Source organism: Galeopterus variegatus, unplaced genomic scaffold, assembly GCF_000696425.1.
Source record: "Galeopterus variegatus unplaced genomic scaffold, G_variegatus-3.0.2 Scaffold1648, whole genome shotgun sequence".
Lineage (NCBI taxonomy): Eukaryota > Metazoa > Chordata > Mammalia > Dermoptera > Cynocephalidae > Galeopterus > Galeopterus variegatus.
In genome coordinates, this window is record NW_007727759.1 from 52042 (window position 1) to 69643 (window position 17602).

Consider the following 17602-nt stretch of genomic DNA (forward strand, 5'->3'; position numbering starts at 1 on the left):
GCAACTGAATAAAGGGCCCCCTTTTTCGGTTAGAAGATAGTTTGATCACATGAAAGCATAGGACAAGCTACAAGAGACCAATGACAAGAGGAAGTACAGTGGTAATGCTCAAAACAGAGTGTGCTAGGAACTTGTCACCTACCCCAACCCTCTGCCCTCCCTACCCTGTTACGCTAGACTCCACAGAGAAAATTCTATTCTCAATGCACAAGGGACACACGAGAAACCCCTAGATGCCCAAATGACACAGTCTGAGTTCACTCAACCAAAGGCCACTCCAGTCTTCCCCACTGCTCTCAGAATCAGTGCATGCAGTCCTACCCGCTGACTTCCTCTTTATGGGGTTTGTCACAAAATCAATTAACAACAAAGTTCTGAACCACCGGAATACTCAGTTCCACAGAGTTTTGCAGACCACTAGGCCAGCAGCTTTCTTAAGGAAAGGTAGTCTAATGGCTACCAAAATATTTATATCAGAATGGCATCTTTCTGCCATATGATCAGAAATCATATGCTGTATGTCATTTCTTGATTACTAAATTTACAGGCCTTATTTACATCCTTCCCAACCATTAAGAAGGGGTCCCCATCCCCCAAGAGAAACAATTTCCCAAGAATGCCATTTCTGAGTTCCATTACAAGTAAGAATCCTGTTTTCATCCATGCAATATATCTAACAAGAGACAAAAATATCCCTTTGTGAACCTGGACTGAATGTACCAAAAAGATGCCAGAATATAAACTAAATCACTAATGGTCTGTGTTGGGCCCAACTGTGAATATATTTATAAAAGTATCACCAACTCCACGAATTTAACCTCAAAGACACTATGACTATAAATACTGACCATCAAATGTGAACATACACTTAAAAGAGAACCAGATTATTATCTGATAGTACAGACAAAGAAGTATATCCTTTAAGAGTGATAGAATTCAGCAATCCGGTTATTACCAATGCCAACACACAAACCCCAAACAGTTAACCAGGCATGCAACAATCTGAGACATTATGAAAGAAAAAGAATCACTTGAATATTAAGCCATGTTCCCGTTTTCACGTTCCATTTTCCTCCCAATGATTCTGCTATTTTAAAATTTAACAAAATGAAAAAAAAATTAACAAAATGATCAGAGCCCAGTAATGGTCTGGGAGTACAAATCAGAGTCAGAATTTCTAAGTTTCCACATCATAAACCTAAATCAGATCTTGGGCAAGCTGTGAGCCATCTGGCCTCAGCTCTCCATTTTGCTAATCTACTACCTTCTAAAACCTGTGGGAACGTAAGAGCTTATGAAATATTACGAAGGCAAAAGATAGCCTAAAATAGAACACAAAATTAAGTTTACTCATTAAAGTTCATTTTAAAAATCCTACCTTATCTTATAGGAGGGATTCTCAACTTGGTACTATTGACATTTCGAACTAGATCATTCTTTGTTGTGGGACACATTGTAGGATGTTTAGCATCCCTGGCCTCTACCCACTAGGTGTCAGCAGCACCACCCTGCCGAGAATGTCTCCCAACATTGCCAAATGTCCCCCAGGGGGCAAAACCACCCCCAATTGAGAACCACTGTCTTTACAGTGATATCTCTAATGTAATATTATGTACCCAGAAGAATGTCTCCCAACATTGCCAAATGTCCCCCAAGGGGCAAAATCACCCCCAATTGAGAACCACTGTCTTTACAGTGATATCTCTAATGTAATATTATGTACCCAGTGATATGAACAGGTCACAGGATCACTGAAGAGGATCACTACTCTACCAGAGAGAGTAGGCAGAGAAGTTGAACTGTGAGGTAGAAAATTGATGTTAAAATATCAGAAATAATTTAAACAGACACAGCAAAAATATTAAATGAAGCTCCTTGCAAAGTAAATCTTCTACTCAGCCATTTAGGTCTCCTTTTTGCTAAGATTCCTCCTTTAAAATAACAGCTAATATTTTCATTTCAGAGAAAAAAAGTGTTTCTGGTCCCTAATCATTTTCAATGTGTAACTCTTGATCCAGAGCAATATTTTTCAGATTACCTGGGGGAAAAGACCAGTTTTAAAATTTCCAATCTACCAATATGCGGTTCTACTGTATGGACCGGTACCCTATCTTTGTACCGTGTTGCTTACCAGTTGACCACACGTGAACTGGTCCATACCTTGTTCAAGAAGATGAGACCACTGATCACATGCATGCGTGTCACTGCAATGTCAAACTGCTTGAAACACAACTGTACTAAAACTAAAGGAAGACAAGGGGATTCTTTTAAAACCATTTTGGATACTTTAACATAAGACAAAATTATGAAAGTGCCTTCAGTCACATCCTTAATCCTTAATATTTCCTGCTCTTTAGTCCTTTAAAGAAGTTCAGCCTCTTTTGTTAGAATAATTGTATGGCTGCAGAGTGGGTGAAGAGCAGACTGGTTTTAAAAACCTGTTCTTCTACTAACCTTCTCTTTCCCTCAAGAGGATCTTTTAAAAGGTGAACGATTTACAAGTATAACTTGTTTCAATAGGCTTACACTTTCCCTCCAATTAAAGTTCTAGGTATAAACTAAGAAAAAGAACGTCAGGGGTGGCCACATTTCCATGTTACTTACAGCAATGGCTCTTGGAAATGGCTGGAAAAAGTAGGGGAGCATTTTGGAGTTTTGCCCAAATTACTTGTTTTATGATCATAAACAGGTTATTTGTGTGTGTAAAACAGTCAAATACCAAACCAGACAGGGAAACTACCCAGACCTGAGCTCACAGGCTCTCTTCGCGAAGGTAACTTAAAATTTAATTCAACTGGGCAAGCCCACGTGCCCTAAAGAGCCTTTCAGCAACTTTCCATGCTTGTCTGCATATGATTACTCCCAGCCTTAAAACTGCCATCTTAGATTTAGAGAGTACATTTTAAGATCCTGTAGCCAGACAGCCCTGCCTGCTTTATATAGATGATGGTTTCTCTTTAATATTTTGCCAGAAAATTAAAATGTGGAATTTGTTACAAAAGCCTTGGCAAAGGTAAGTTGATCCTAAAACTTAATGTATTCTTGCCCACATTTTTAGAGAAAGAGGATGATAACAAAGAAATGCAGCGGATTCAAACAATATGAAAACAAGCATGGAGATTTTTCATATCTTTCTCATACCAGAGTTTGGATGCACAGCAGGAAAAACAGGAAGCCTCTAGGCCAACTTCGATTCACTCAGAATTAAGGAGTAGCCAGCAAAGCCCTCAGAAACCAATGGCACCACACTAAAAAGTTATTAGTCTTTTGAGTCACGAAATCCAACCTCTACCATGTAGTCTTACAAAAATGCAAATATAGTAACAGTGAAAAAAACGGTCCTCTCAGAGTTCCACAAAATTGGACAAAAGGTGGCTTTCAACCACAGAACGGACAATAACAAATTCTAAAACTTCTTCCCCACCAATTTATTGCTACGTAAGTGTCTCTCGGTCTGATAAGTTGGGCTGAATTTGTGGTTTGTCATCAGAATCATCTCCGGTGGGGTCGTTTTCCTCACCAGACTCCACATAGATTGGCCAGTCATTGTCTGTGTCACTCTTCTCTTGGCTTTCAGATGAAGCCTCCACCAAGCTAAGGTTGATGGGCATCAAATCATCATCATCATCATCGTGTGTGTCTGTAACGCAGGTGCAGCTGTCACACAGCCCAAAGCGCCGCAGCCCCTGAGACAGGTGACTTGTGAAGGTTCTTCTGCAGCCCTTGCAGATGATTGGACGGTTGGATCTGTGGACCTACAATCACAAGCAGACACAGTAAATGTCGCAGAAGAGGGGTTGAGCCATGGTCTACAAGGTCCCATGTGATCTGGCCCCTGCCTGACTCTGCAGCCTCATTTCTTGCCATTCTCCACCTTGCTTTCTCTGCCACAATCTCCATCTCACCAAGGTTCTTTCCACCCCAGGGCCATTGGACATGCATGAAACGTTCCCTCCTCCCCATCAACACCCCCTCACCCCTTACTAACACCTTTGAAGGAAGTCTTCCCTGGTGCTCTGGGCCAGGTTAGGGACCTCAGCTATATATTCTCACCTATGTTTCTTCCTTTGTTGTACTTCTCACACATCATCGGTAAAATTCACTAGACCCTAAGTTCTGAGAGAGCAGGGATGGAGTTTGTCTCATTCATTACTGTATCTCTGACGCTTGCAGATAAAGGGCATGCAGTGAGCTGATTAGGATTTTAGACATGGTTTTTAATGTACCTTGGATTGTTTAATTAGTAGGAAAGCAGATTTGCTAGAGTAGATAGTGTATTCCCCAGATGTGCCAGCACATGCTTGATTTTCTTTTTTTCTTTTTTCTTCTGGCAGCTGGCTGGTAAGGGGATCTGAACCCTTAATCTTGGTGTTATTACACCTCCCTCTATCCGACAAATCTAATGCACCAGCCCACACTTGACTTTCTCATTGATAAATGCAAGTCTACTTATGAGAAGAGCTTTGCATACTAGAAAAGAGAACCTGATCTTTTCCCTCACACAGCTCCCCTTAAGGGTAGGAGCCCCGGGAGTCCCCTCTGTGTAAGGAACTATCTTTCTTTTTCTTTTTTTTTGTCTTTTTTCGTGTCCGGCAACGGATCGCAACCCTCAGTGTCGTGCCTGTACCGGACCGGGACCAGCAACGGGATCGCAACCCTCGGTGTTGCACCTGCACCTCGCTCAGCCAGTGAGCGGGAACCGGTCTGTATGTGGGATCCGAACCCTCGGCGGGAGCACCCCGGCACTCCCAAACAGCGCACTGTAGCAGTGCGCCACCGGGCCAGCCCAAGGAACTATCTTTCTAATGTGTGTCCTCTTCAGGAACTCCAGCCAATAGGAGCTCTGTGAACCAATCAGAGAGTCTCTTCTAGAGAGCTCTGGATGCAGGATACACACAGGAGGCAGAGACAGGACAATGGTAAACCAACAATTATAGCAATCCTAGTGGGTGTGAAGTGGCATCTCATGGTAGCTTTAATTTGCATTTATCCTATGACTAATAATGTTGAGCATCTCTTCATGTGGTTATTGGCCATTTGTACTTTTTTTTTTTTAACAGAGAAATGTCTATTCAAATCCTTTGTCCACATTTAATTGGGTTGTATTTTTATTGCTTGCACTGTAAGAGTTCTTTATATATTCTAGACCCTTATCAGATATATCCCTTGAGAATATTTTCTCCCATTCTGCAGTTTTTCACATTCTTGACAGTGTCCTTTGAAGTCCAAACTATTTTTATGTTGGATTTTCCAAAGACTGATTGCCTTGCTCAAAGATGATCTTAAATGCAACATTTTCTTTTTTTTTTTTTTCCTTTTTGTCTTTTTTCGTGTCTGGCAACAGATCGCAACCCTCAGTGTCGCGCCCGTACTGGACCGGGACCGGCAACGGGATCGCAACCCTTGGCGTTGCTCCCGCACCTCGCTCACTGAGCGGGAACCGGTCTGTATGTGGGATCCGAACCCTCGGCGGGAGCGCCACCGCACTCCCAAGCGGTGCACTGTAGCAGTGCGCCACCGAGCCGGCCCGTTAAATGCAACATTTTCTAAACCACCTGAATGCTTTTTAGCTGATGGGAATCACCACCTCACAGGGAGACAGAATCCTAGAAGGCAGCTAGAGGGAAGGACCTCTGAGGTTGGAGCCCTTTTTGCTGCCCACAGGTAGCTCTATAAATGGCAGTATACCAACCCCTACCCCCAGGTGCTGGGGTTGGGTGAGAAACTGAGGAAGCAGTGTAGCAGAGAACCCTGAGCAATACCAACACCATCTTGGATAGATACTCCATTCTCATTGTCAGACTAGCCTCCTCTGTGTGAGAAACTGTTAACCTTCTCACAGAAACAAAAAACGTTGCATAGAAACAGGGACCATACACAGTGAACTATTACATGGGAACAAGAACCATACACAATGGAAGTTTTTATGCTTGATTGCTTCAATTGCTCACTTTTGGCTTCTGTAACCTAGCTACCTTTCTGGCTTTGTGCACCTGGACAAACCCATGTGCCAATGGGATGTGGTTTTTGCCTTTATAAACTCCACAAAACCAAGGCTCAGGGCTGTTCTCCCAAAATACCTAGGGGAGGCAGTCACCAGCCAGCTAATAAACTCTGTTAAAATTCTTAATTAAATGTTTGGTTCCTTTCCTGGGTGACAACCTCACAACAGCAGCTTACCTTCAGCATCACACCAGTGGGAGAAGACCCACAACCCCTTGTCCAAGCCCTGTTGTTCTCTGCCTCATGACAACCATCCCTGTCCAGGATCTAAACTTTCTTGATTCTTCCTCTCAGAAATCTAGTCTGTTAAATATAAGTTTCAACTTTCTCTAAGTGCCATTAGCCCAGCTCTAATCTAGTAGAAGAAACATATGCTCAAAATTCTCTGAAAATATCCCAGTGGACAGAGGATGAGAGACAGGCTGGCTGTACCCTTACATTAGACAATTTCATGAAATGCCTTTGCTGTGACAGCAACACCAGTGGGGACACTTACGCTCAGGGCATGGCTCCGCAGGTGCTCCTGTCGAGTGAACCTCTTGCCGCAGGTCTCACAGGGGTAGGGCCGCTCGCCTGTGTGCGAGCGGATATGCCGCTTGATGATACCCTTCTGTTTGGCAGTGTAAGGGCAGAAAGGACACTTGTGGAGCTTGATGGGGACCACCAGCACATCACCTGGGGAAGCAGATGGATTGATTTAGCTGTACTGTAAGCAACAACAACCTTGGCCACCCTCTGTTGGATGGGATCTGGGGATGGGGAATCCCATCAGCCCAGATAGAGATGGAGGACATCAACTTCGCCGGCAGCCAACAGTAGGACCTTGTCTGCTACTCCAACTCTGTCATGCTCCCAATCAGCCAGTGGGTAAAGTGGGCTTCTCATGTTAGGTTGCAAGGAGTGCCATAAGGCACCAGGTTTCACACTTTTCTGACTGTAACTCACAGTTAGAAATATAATTTACATTACAGCCTCAGAAAGCTCATGCCTTCATGTGGAAAACTGGAAAAGCTTCCCAAAACAATACTCACTCTGATAGGGTTTTTTCTATTTGACTTCATTTTAAGACAATGCTGAGTGAGACCCTGTTATAAACTGAGTTTTGTTGGGCCGGCCCGGTGGCGCACTGCTACAGTGCGCCGCTTGGGAGTGCAGTGGCGCTCCCGCCGAGGGTTCGGATCCCACATACAGACCGGTTCCCGCTCACTGGCTGAGCGAGGTCCGGGCGCAACACCGAGGGTTGCGATCCCGTTGCCGGTCCTGGTCCAGTACGGGCATGACACTGAGGGTTGCGATCCATTGCCAGACATGAAAAAAGACAAAATGGGAAAAAAATTAAAAAATAAAAAAAATAAAAATAAAAATAAATAAACTGAGTTTTGTCCTCCCAAAATTCATACTTTCAGGCCTTAATCCCCAATGTGACTATATTTGGAGATAAGGCCCTGAAGGAAGTAATAAAGATTAAATGAGATCATCAAGGTGAGGCCCTAATGATAGGACTGGTTTCCTTTTAAGACGAGCAAGAGACACCAGAGATCGATTAATCTCTCTCTGTCTCTCTCTCTCTCTTTCTCTCCTTTCCGTCCACCCCCCTATACTCTTACCCCCTCCCTAGTGCATGCATAGAGGAAAAGGTATGTGTGGACACAGCAGGAAGGTGGAAGTCTGCAAACCAAGAAGAGAGGTCTTACCAGAAACCAACCCTGCTGGCACCTTGATCTTGAACCTCGACCCTCCAGAACTGCGAGAGAATAAATTTCTGTTGTTTAAGCTACATAGTCTGTGGCACTGTTATGGAAGCCTGAACAGACTAATACAGATCCCATTACCTTCAAAAAATTTGAAAAACTCTGTTACGATGGATCAGACTTCTGAACCAGAATTATCGCTTTCTCAGGCAGTAGTTCTTTTTTTTTTTGGCAGCTGGCCGGTACAGGAATCTGAACCCATGACCTTAGTGTTATTAGCACCACGCACTAACCACTTCATAGGATTGTAGTAAGAATGAAATAAAATAAACCCTAAAGCAGAGCACCTGGCACACAGTAAGCACTCACAAATGTCAGCCACTTCTGTCATCATCATCATCTCCTCAGCGTTTCTTTACCAATTAAACAATCCAGGCTCTTGTGGTCTCGCTCAACACTGCAGTCACTCTTTCCTCTGGGACCATCTCAGGACACCTAACTGGGCTTTGTCTTTCTTGAGGTGCTGCAAAAAGTATGGCAAGCTGAATTCCAAGTGAGAACCTAACATCCTGTTATGGAAGGATGGAGATTATTCTCTTTAGTTTCTAGTTCCCATCCTGATAATACCTAACATTTTACATAATCTATAGCATCTCCAAAATCTGTTTCCTAGGATAGAAGCAGCAGCTTATAACTCATCACCGCATACATATGTTGGACTATTATATTTCTCACTGATCACACTGATACTGAGATGCCTGTAAAAATATGGATGGTAATCTGTTTCCTAGGATAAAAGTAACAGCTCATAGCTCCTCATCCTGCTCGCTCCTTTGGCACCACAGAGTCTTTCTGTCATCTACCCCCATCACCTTGGCTTTGTACTATACCCTTCTTCCTGATTATCTACAAAAACTTAACATAAAATAGACTCAGCATAAGTCCTTGGAAAAAACAACTGTTAACTATTTCTCCATCAGAAGAGTATGAATTATCTCAACACCTTCCTTCCTCTTCCATGATTTGACTCCCCCAATACAACAGTTCATTTGAATGCCTATTACATGCCAGGCACTGTGTTAAGGTTCATCTTTACTAAGACGTCTGTTTCTTCCCTCAAGAAGTTAAGACTAGCAAGAAAGACATGCAAACATATTCATACAATATGATATACCACATGCAAAGTTCAAAGTGATGAAGAAATATAGATAAGTAAGTAATGATTTTCTCTAGGAGTTTAGAGAAGATTTTACAGAGGTAACTTTTGAGCAAGGTTTTAAAGGATGAATAGGGGGCTGGCCCATGGCTCACTTGGGAGAGTGCGGTGCTGACAACACCAAGGTTACGGGTTCGGATCCCTATATAGGGATGGCCAGTTCGCTCACTTCAGAGAGCGTGGTGCTGACAACACCAAGTCAAGGGTTAAGATCCCCTTACTGGTCATCTTTAAAAAAAAAAAAAAATTAAAGGATGAATAGGGGGCTGGCCCATGGCTCACTTGGGAGAGTGCGGTGCTGACTACACCACGGTTACGGGTTCGGATCCCTATATAGGGATGGCCAGTTCGCTCACTTCAGAGAGCGTGGTGCTGCCAACACCAAGTCAAGGGTTAAGATCCCCTTACTGGTCATCTTTAAAAAAAAAAAAAAATTAAAGGATGAATAGGAGTTCACCAGGAATTCAAGACAGAGAAAGGTATCTCAGGCAGAGGAACAACACATGCTTAGGCATAGCGGTAAATGAGAATACAGAGTATAGGGTAGGAGGTTAGGAATAAGGCTGAGGAAGGGGTGAGAAGCAAGTTGTGATGGTCACGTCGTTCATTTATTCAGCAAATTTATCCTGAGCACTGACTCTGTGTGAGGCTCTGTTTGAGGCCCTGAGGATACAGCAGTGAACAGGATAGACAAAAATTCCTGCCCTCATGGACGTGACATGCTGCTGTGGGTCAAATGTGTCCCCCAAAGGTTCATGTATTGGAAACTTGACCCCCATTGTAACAGTGCTAAGAGGGTGAGAAATCAGATTATGGTATTTGAAAAGAAGGGCCTTTAAGAGGTGATTATGAGATAGGAGGTGCTCAGTGTCCCTGGATTTGGGTTTCAGGACATACCTCTGTGTTTCAAGCCACTCCCTGAGGTCTCATGCCCCTCCTCTAGGTCCTCCCCTAGAGGACAGTTACTGTTGCTGGTTGGACCTATTTTTGGCACAAGGGCTGGGGAAATTGAGACCTCAGGGGGCTAACTTATGCAAATCCAGTGGCCAGGCATGCTCAGTAGAAGGGGGTTATACAACTCTAATAGGCAAGGAGTTAGGCCACACTCTCTGTAAAATCTGTATCTCTTATTCGTTACCTTAAACCTGTTCTCACTTTCTACTGTGACTCTGCTCTTGAATTCTTTCCTGTGGCAGCATCAGGAACCTGGTAGGAGGACAGGGTGGGTTGAAGCCAGCTATAAGGCCTCCCAGACCCCTTCTCCTCTGTCATCAATTAGATTGTGAGGATTTGTCAATGGATTGATCCATTCATGGAGTAATGGGCATGGTTCTGATGGCTTTAAAAAGAGAGCGAGTGAGAGGTTAGCCCATTCTTACTATATGATGCCCTGGTTGCCATGGGACCCTGTAGGGAGTTCCCACCCAGAAGAAGGCCCTCACCAGATATGTCCCCTGGACCGTGGACTTCCCGGCCTCCAAAACTGTAGGAAATAAATTTCATTTCTTTACAAATTTCAGATATTCTGTTACAAGCAACAGAAATGGACTAATACATATGCTCAGGAGCTTGGGCTTTATTCTGTAAGCAGCTAGAATTTTAAGCAGAGGAGGTACATGGTCAGATTTGACTTTTAAAAGATCCCTCTGGGGACAATTCAGGTAAAAGATTTAAGAGACACAAGATTAAAGGCAGTAAGTCCAGGTGGCAGGAGATGAGTCTGGATGAGAGATGACATGAATTAAAGCAGTGGGTGTGGAGGTGGAGAAGTAAAATTAACAGTACTTCACATGACCATATTGTGGGGGTTGGGGGGTAGGGGAAGGGAAACAAAAGATTCTAAATGACATAGATTCTGGGTTAGTCAACTTGGTAGATTGTGCTGGAATCAACTGAGGCAGGGAACACAGGTGGAAAAGCAGGTTCAGGAGGAAAAAGTTCAGTTCATACTTTACTGTGTTTGAGGCCCATGCATAATGTCCAAGTGGGAATATCCAGGTTAGACAGATGAAGCTGGAGCTCAGGAAAAGAGGAGAAGAATATGGTTTTGAGTGTCTTCAGAGGGCTGGAGTGGTTGCTTTCACTATAACCTGGAACTCACTGAACACCTGCTTCCCTTCAGGCCTATCCCATCGTCCTGACACCCTGGGTCAGAGGTGGGCAGGGTCCTCCCTGTGCTTCACTGCCATTTCCAGACCACTATCCCTCCCTTCTTCCTGAGATATTTGAAGTTCACACCATCAGATGATACCACTGCTGTCCCTCCTTGTGACAGTCATCCAGGGGCCCTAGGTCATCTCCTCATTCCTCGGAGATCTGATCACCTCGCCTTCAAATACAACTTCTGGCACAATCTTGGCTTGAATACCAACAATGACCCTTCCATACACTGGACAATCCATTCCTTGACCTCTTTACCTCCAAATACCTTGTCCCCCACCCCATCTCAGCCACCTGACCCTATGCAACAACCAACAGCTCTCAACTCTGCCTGCATAGTAGAATCACCTGGGAAACTTAACATTAAAAGAAAAAAAAAAGAAAAAATCGGGGCCGGCCCGGTGGCTCACTCGGGAGAGTGCGGTGCTGATAACACCAAGGCCCCGGGTTTGGATCCCATATAGGGATGGCCGGTTCGCTCACTGGCTGGGCGTGGTGCTGACAACACCAAGTCAAGGGTTAAGATCCCCTTACCAGTCATCTTTAAAAAAAAAAAAAAATGCTCATGTCCAGGCTCATGAATGGGGTGAGCCCAAGCATCATATTTTAAAGTGCCCCTCCCATTCTAATATACATCAGGGATGAGAATCACAGCCCCATACCTAGATATTGCCAACAACTGTATTTGCTCCATAACCCATATTTCAAGCACCCCACCTTCCACTCACCAGCTTATATTTTTCCAGCTCACTCCCTAAGTGTCTTGTCTCATCAATGACCTCTACCACTGCTAAACCCAGTGATGAGCTCTTAGTCTGCCTATACACAGTATCCAACATAGCTGGTTTCTCCTTTTTCTTGAAATACTTTCTCCTCCTGGCATCCATCACTCTTTCTTGATTCTCCACCTCCCTTACTGGCTGCCCTTTCTCAGTCTCACTTTCTGGCTCTCCCTATTTTCCTGACCTCTAAATGCTGGTGTTCCGGGGCCGGCCCGGTGGCGCACTGCTACAGTGCGCCACTTGGGAGTGCGGCGGCGCTCCCGCCGAGGGTTCGGATCCCACATACAGACCGGCTGCTCACTGGCTGAGCGAGGTGCGGGGCAACACCGAGGGTTGCGATCCCGTTGCCGGTCCCGGTCCGGTACGGGCGCGACACTGAGGGTTGCGATCCGTTGCCGGTCACGAAAAAAGACAAAAAGAAAAAAAAAAATGCTGGTGTTCCCAGGACTCAATTCTTAAATTTCCTATCTTCTCCTTTTAGATCTCTGAGTTCGCGAAATATATAGGTTTTAAATCCCACGGGTCCAGTCATGCCTCCCAAATTTATATCTCAGTTCTGACTTCTACCCAGAACTCCAAACTTATATAAGTAACTGTTTACCAAACATCTTCATTTGGGTATCCAATGGGCACTGCAAACATCACACGTTTAAATCAACTGCTCAAGCTAAAAACCTTTGGGTCATCCTTAACTCTCCTTTTTGTCATGTTGTTCATACAAAGCATGAGCAAATCAGCTCTACTTTTGAGATAAAGCATAATCCTAATCCAACCACTACTCACCTCTCTACTGCTACTGCACTGACTCAGGAAGCAAGTCTCTCACCTGGGTATTTCAGTCCCCTCGCAAGTAGTCCTCCTGCTTCCATTCTTGTTCCCCTATAGTCTATTCTCCATGCAGCATCCGCAGAATCCTTTAAATATGTCATTTCAAACCACTCTCTGCTGAGACCCTCCAGTGGCTTTCCATTTCAGAGTAACATCCAAAGTCTTTCCCACGGCCTTCAAGGCCTACCTGCACCTAGCCTCTCCGATGTCATCCCCCCTCCCCTCCCACCACCTTGCTCAGCCAGCTCCAGCCACATCAGCATGCTTGCTGTCCCTTCTGTTCACTCACGAAGTATGATCATGCACCTGGGCCTCTGTGCTTTGTTCGTCCCTCTGTCAAGAATGTTCTTCTCCCTGATATCCATACAGTTTGCTCTCTTACTCCCTTGAGGTTTCTGCCCAAAGGTGACTTAGAAATATCTTCTCTGTCAACCTTAAATAAAATAGCATCCCCTTAACTCTCTATCAACCTATTCCTGCTTTAGTTTTTCCTCCTTAAGACTTATCACCATCTGATGTACTATATACTTATTTGTTTATTGTGTGTCTCACTACACTAGAATGTCAGCTCCACAAGGACAAGGACTGTCTTTCATTCACTGTGATTAACAGTGCCTGGCATATAGTAAGTGCTCAATAAATACTTGTTAGATGAATGAATGAATGATTGAACAAATGAACAAACAGGAATGAAGAGGTGTCAGAGAAGTGAGCCAATGATGGCATGCTGGATACACTGACATTAAATGACCCTGTGATGAGGCTGAACAGGAAGTGGCAGAGGTAAGAGCAAATGGTCCTCATAGTGTCAGAAGCCAGGTGAGGAAAGAATTTTTTTTTTTTTTTCCCTTTTTGTCTTTTTTACTGACCGGCAACGGGATCACAACCCTCGGTGTCACGCCCATACCGGGGACCGGCAACGGGATCGCAACCCTCGGCGTTGCGCCCGCACCGCGCTCAACCAGTGAGCAGGAACCAGTCTCCACATGGGATACTACTGAGAGAGGTAAGTAAGATAACACCTGAAAATCACTCACTGGATCAGCTCTAAAAATGTACAGCTGACTTCAGGAAAGGTATTTCAGTGGTGTAGATGGGGTGGAAGCCAGACCATGGTGGGCTGAGAAAAGAGTAGGAGGTAAAATAGTGGAGGCAGCCAGTGCAGGTGAAATTTCCAAAAAGACGTGGAAAGTGCTGGAACTGGAGTTGAGGAGTCTGGGGGAGGAGAGATAATAGGGGGACCTTATGCTTTAACAATGTGTGCTAATGTCAGGGATGAGAAATGCAGACCCTGACCAATCTCCCTGCCCTGGTCTCCCATCTCCACACCATCTTGTGCTGAGGCCAAATTAATCTCCATGAAGCACAGATCCTGTCCATTCCCAACCTCAGAAACTACCAAAAATTCCCCTGTGCCTACAGATAAAACTTCACCTTGTAGCGCTTAAGATTTTCCATGATCTCACTCCAATCAATTTCTCCCCATGTCTCTTCTTCCCTCGATGACATTTCCATCAAGCTCCCTGATCTCCCAGGAGGAAGCCACTTCTCCTGTTGGACTTCTGTGAACTCGTAACTCTGAGGGTCTTTCAGCCCTGGTACTTTTCTGCCCTGTTATGTCATTTACATACATGTCTTATCTCCTCTAAGGCACCATCAGTTCTTTGAGGGCTGCATCTATGTCTAATTTATCTTTGTGTCTCCACTTGGAAGGTGCCCAAATATTTGAGCAAATAAATAAAAAAACAAACAAATCAATCCTACTCAGTGCCCTGGCACTTGGAATAAATTTACCCTGGAGCCATGTGAATGAACCTGGCAGACAACAGGCATGGCCAGGGGCCAGGGTGGCTGCCTTACCATAGTCCCCTGTAGTTAGAAACCTGACTATCCAGACTCACAAAGACTGGACTTGAATGAAGGTGTTACACAGCCAAATTACTATTTCTTGATACTTGTCCTACTTACAGGCAGCAGGGTGGAAAGTCAAAATCATTGCACTGAAATCCTCTATCCACTTGTGCTGCCTTCACAGGTTGTTGAAATGAAGCCAGGCCAGGTTTCTACTTTAACCTGGGCCACTGAACAGTTCTGCATTCTTAGGAAATTCACTAAACCCTTCTGGGTCTCAGTTTCTCCACAATTCCTCTGCCAAACTTATGGGGCATTAGGAGGGTCTAATGGATATTAAAGAGTGCTCACAGTCTGTGAAATGCCATTATACACATGGAAATGAGAATTTCAACAAGTTCCCACAGTGTGGTCACTGAAACAGCTGCCATCTTCCAAATTCTGGTTAAGCTATTGTCTCTGAGGACCAGAAACAACATTTTCAAGTTTTTCAAGTCTAGTTTTTTTCTTTTTTCTTTATTTTATTTTATTTTTGTTCAAGTCTAGTCTTAATCAGACATACCAGTGTTCTTGCTTTTAAAAAGTGAAATTAGGGCTGGCCCGTGGCTCACTCGGGAGAGTGTGGTGCTGATAACACCAAGGCCACGGGCTCGGATCCCTATATAGGGATGGCTGGTTAGCTCACTTGGGAGAGCGTGGTGCTGACAACACCAAGTCAAGGGTTAAGATCCCCTTACCGGTCATCTTTTAAATAAATTAATTAATTTAATTAAATTAAATTAAACAAAAAGTGAAATTAGGGGCTGATGGGCCGGCCCATGGCTCACTCGGGAGAGTGCGGTGCTGATAACACCAAGGCCCCGGGTTCAGATCCCATATAGGGATGGCCGGTTCGCTCACTGGCTGAGCGTGGTGCTGACAACACCAAGCCAAGGGTTAAGATCCCCTTACCGGTCATCTTTTGGAAAAAAAAAAAAAAAGATATTAGGGGCTGACCAGTTAGATCAGTTGGTTACAGCATGGTGCTGATAACAGCAGGGTCTGGGGTTTGATCCCTGTAGCAGCCAGCCACCAAATCTCCTATATGTATAGAACACATTATCACATGTGAGAAAAATTTCTGAAAACCTTCTCTTTTAGTCCTCACAACAGCCCTGTGAGAAAGGTAGGGAGGGATGATTATCCCCATTTTACAGATGACAAAACAGGCTCAAAGAGATTCAGTGATTTACCCAAGGTCCCACTGCTGATTAGTGGAAGAGAGTGGGTTCTTTCCATGTCTCCAAACTGCCCTCAACATGCTTATACTCTAGTTGTAGAACCGTATAACACAAACATACACAAAGAAACAATGCCCTGCATACAGCAGGTGCTCAATTAATGCCTACTGGTGGTGGTGGGGATGGCGGCAATGATGGTGGTGATGATGATGATAGTGACAATGACAGTGGTGATGATCATGACGATGGGAGAACACCAGGCACAATTGGTGTGTTCTAAATGACTGACAGAGATGACGAATGCTAAGGGAGCTCACCTGAGTCTTCCCCATACCAGTCAGTGTGGACGTCCATCATGGAACTCATGGCTACTCCTGCACCATCTGGTCTTCCCTCCAAACTCCGAGAAAAGTGATGGTCGGCATCGTCTTTGCTCTGGGTGGCCCTGTTGTGCAAGAGTGCCTCCAGGAATTGCTTCACGTGGTAGTTGCTGTAGGCCAAGTCAACAGCCTGGCCTCTGGGCAAGCCCTCCTCCATGTGGGCCAGGCTCAGCGGGGCAGCATACTGCTGCAGCTGTTCACCACCTGCCACCTCCACATCGTCAGCATCAAATTCCACCTTGGGCTCTATCCTTTTGGGCGGAGTAGAGAAGTCACTCTCAGCCAAGCCACTGCCCTGGCTATCTTTCACCACCAGTTCCAAAGGGTGACACCCTCCACAGTCACCACAAGAGGACTCTCTTAGGCAGTCTGCACTCTCTTCTCCCTTGGCTGGAGAGGAGACTAAGCTCTTGGTACCACAGAAAGTCTCCTCTCTGCCTGAACTCGGACTTCCACTGTCAACCTGATGAGCTGCTGCTGCAGCTGCCGCAGCCGCCGCCGCTGCCGCCACTGCTGCAGCCACAGCAGCCTCCTTCTCCATTTTTCGGCAAATATCAAGGGATGATCTGATGTATGTCTTGCAAAAGTTCACCACGTCATTCATCTGCAGGTAGCTAGCAGCTGACATAACTTCAATCACATTCTCCCCACACAAATCCAACTTCCCAGAATAGAGGAAATCTAGGATGGTGGAGAAGGCATCAGAGGTGACAATGTCCAAGGAGGCGGTGCTGTGCCGCCCACTGTCCTGGATATAGTGAATGAGCAGAGCTCGGAAGTAGCCACTGTTAGCAAACAAAATGTTCCTGTGGGCCTTGAAGATCCGCCCTTCCACAATGATGCTGCAGTCACAGAAAAAGTCCCTCTTTCGCTGTTCATTCAACTCCCCCAAGAGCTTGGCATAATAGGATTGCATCTCCATTTCTCCACCAGTTGCTGCTCCTCTGGAGTGGCCTGTATCTCTGCCAAAATTTTTTAAAGTTAATTCACAAATCCCAACCTTACAAATAAGAATTTTTTTTTTTTTTTTGACTACTGGCCTGTGTGGGGACACACCCGTGACCTTGGTGTTATCAGCACGACGCTCTCTCAAGTGATAACTGGCCAACCCCAAGAATTTCATTTTTAATTCTTAAAAAATTCTTCCAAAACCACTGGTTTCATAGTGCCTTTAAAATATAGGCTGTTTTGGATCTAACAGAAATCAGAGGTTATCCAACTGGGTTAATTTATGAAAAACAACAAAAAAATAATGATAGCTAACTGCATGTTGCACAGTACTTAGTGTTTTACATAGATTCTTTCAATGATCTTTTATAAAAATCCTTTGAATAAGTATTAATATTTTGTCCCTATTTTTCTGATAAGGAAATTGAGGGTAGGAGATGATGTAATGGAGCCAGGACTCAAAACCAGGTCTGTTGGCTCCCAGAGTAATGTTCTTACGCATTACATTCTACTTTCTTTAAGC

General features: G+C 44.6%; 1 protein-coding gene across 1 annotated transcript; it reads right to left on the bottom strand.

Moving 5' to 3' along the window:
- Nucleotides 1-3116: 3116 nt before the first annotated feature.
- Nucleotides 3117-17053, bottom strand: ZBTB8B (zinc finger and BTB domain containing 8B). Its single transcript, XM_008578212.1, has 3 exons — nt 16069-17053; nt 6500-6678; nt 3117-3755 (listed from the first exon to the last, which is right to left on the bottom strand). Exons 1-3 carry the CDS (start codon nt 17051-17053, stop codon nt 3435-3437), a joined length of 1485 nt encoding a protein of 494 aa, XP_008576434.1. The 3' UTR covers nt 3117-3434.
- Between the last annotated feature and the right edge of the window lie 549 nt (nt 17054-17602).

Bases quoted from the DNA above. Each gene is read 5' to 3' on its own strand.
- ZBTB8B (XM_008578212.1), bottom strand. From the start codon at position 17,053: ATGGAGATGCAATCCTATTATGCCAAGCTCTTGGGGGAGTTGAATGAA. The intron at 6,679-16,068 runs GTGAGCTCCCTT...CTGCTTCCCCAG, and splicing joins CTGGTATGGGGAAGACTCAG to GTGATGTGCTGGTGGTCCCC. The intron at 3,756-6,499 runs GTAAGTGTCCCC...TTGTGATTGTAG, and splicing joins TGCGGAGCCATGCCCTGAGC to GTCCACAGATCCAACCGTCC.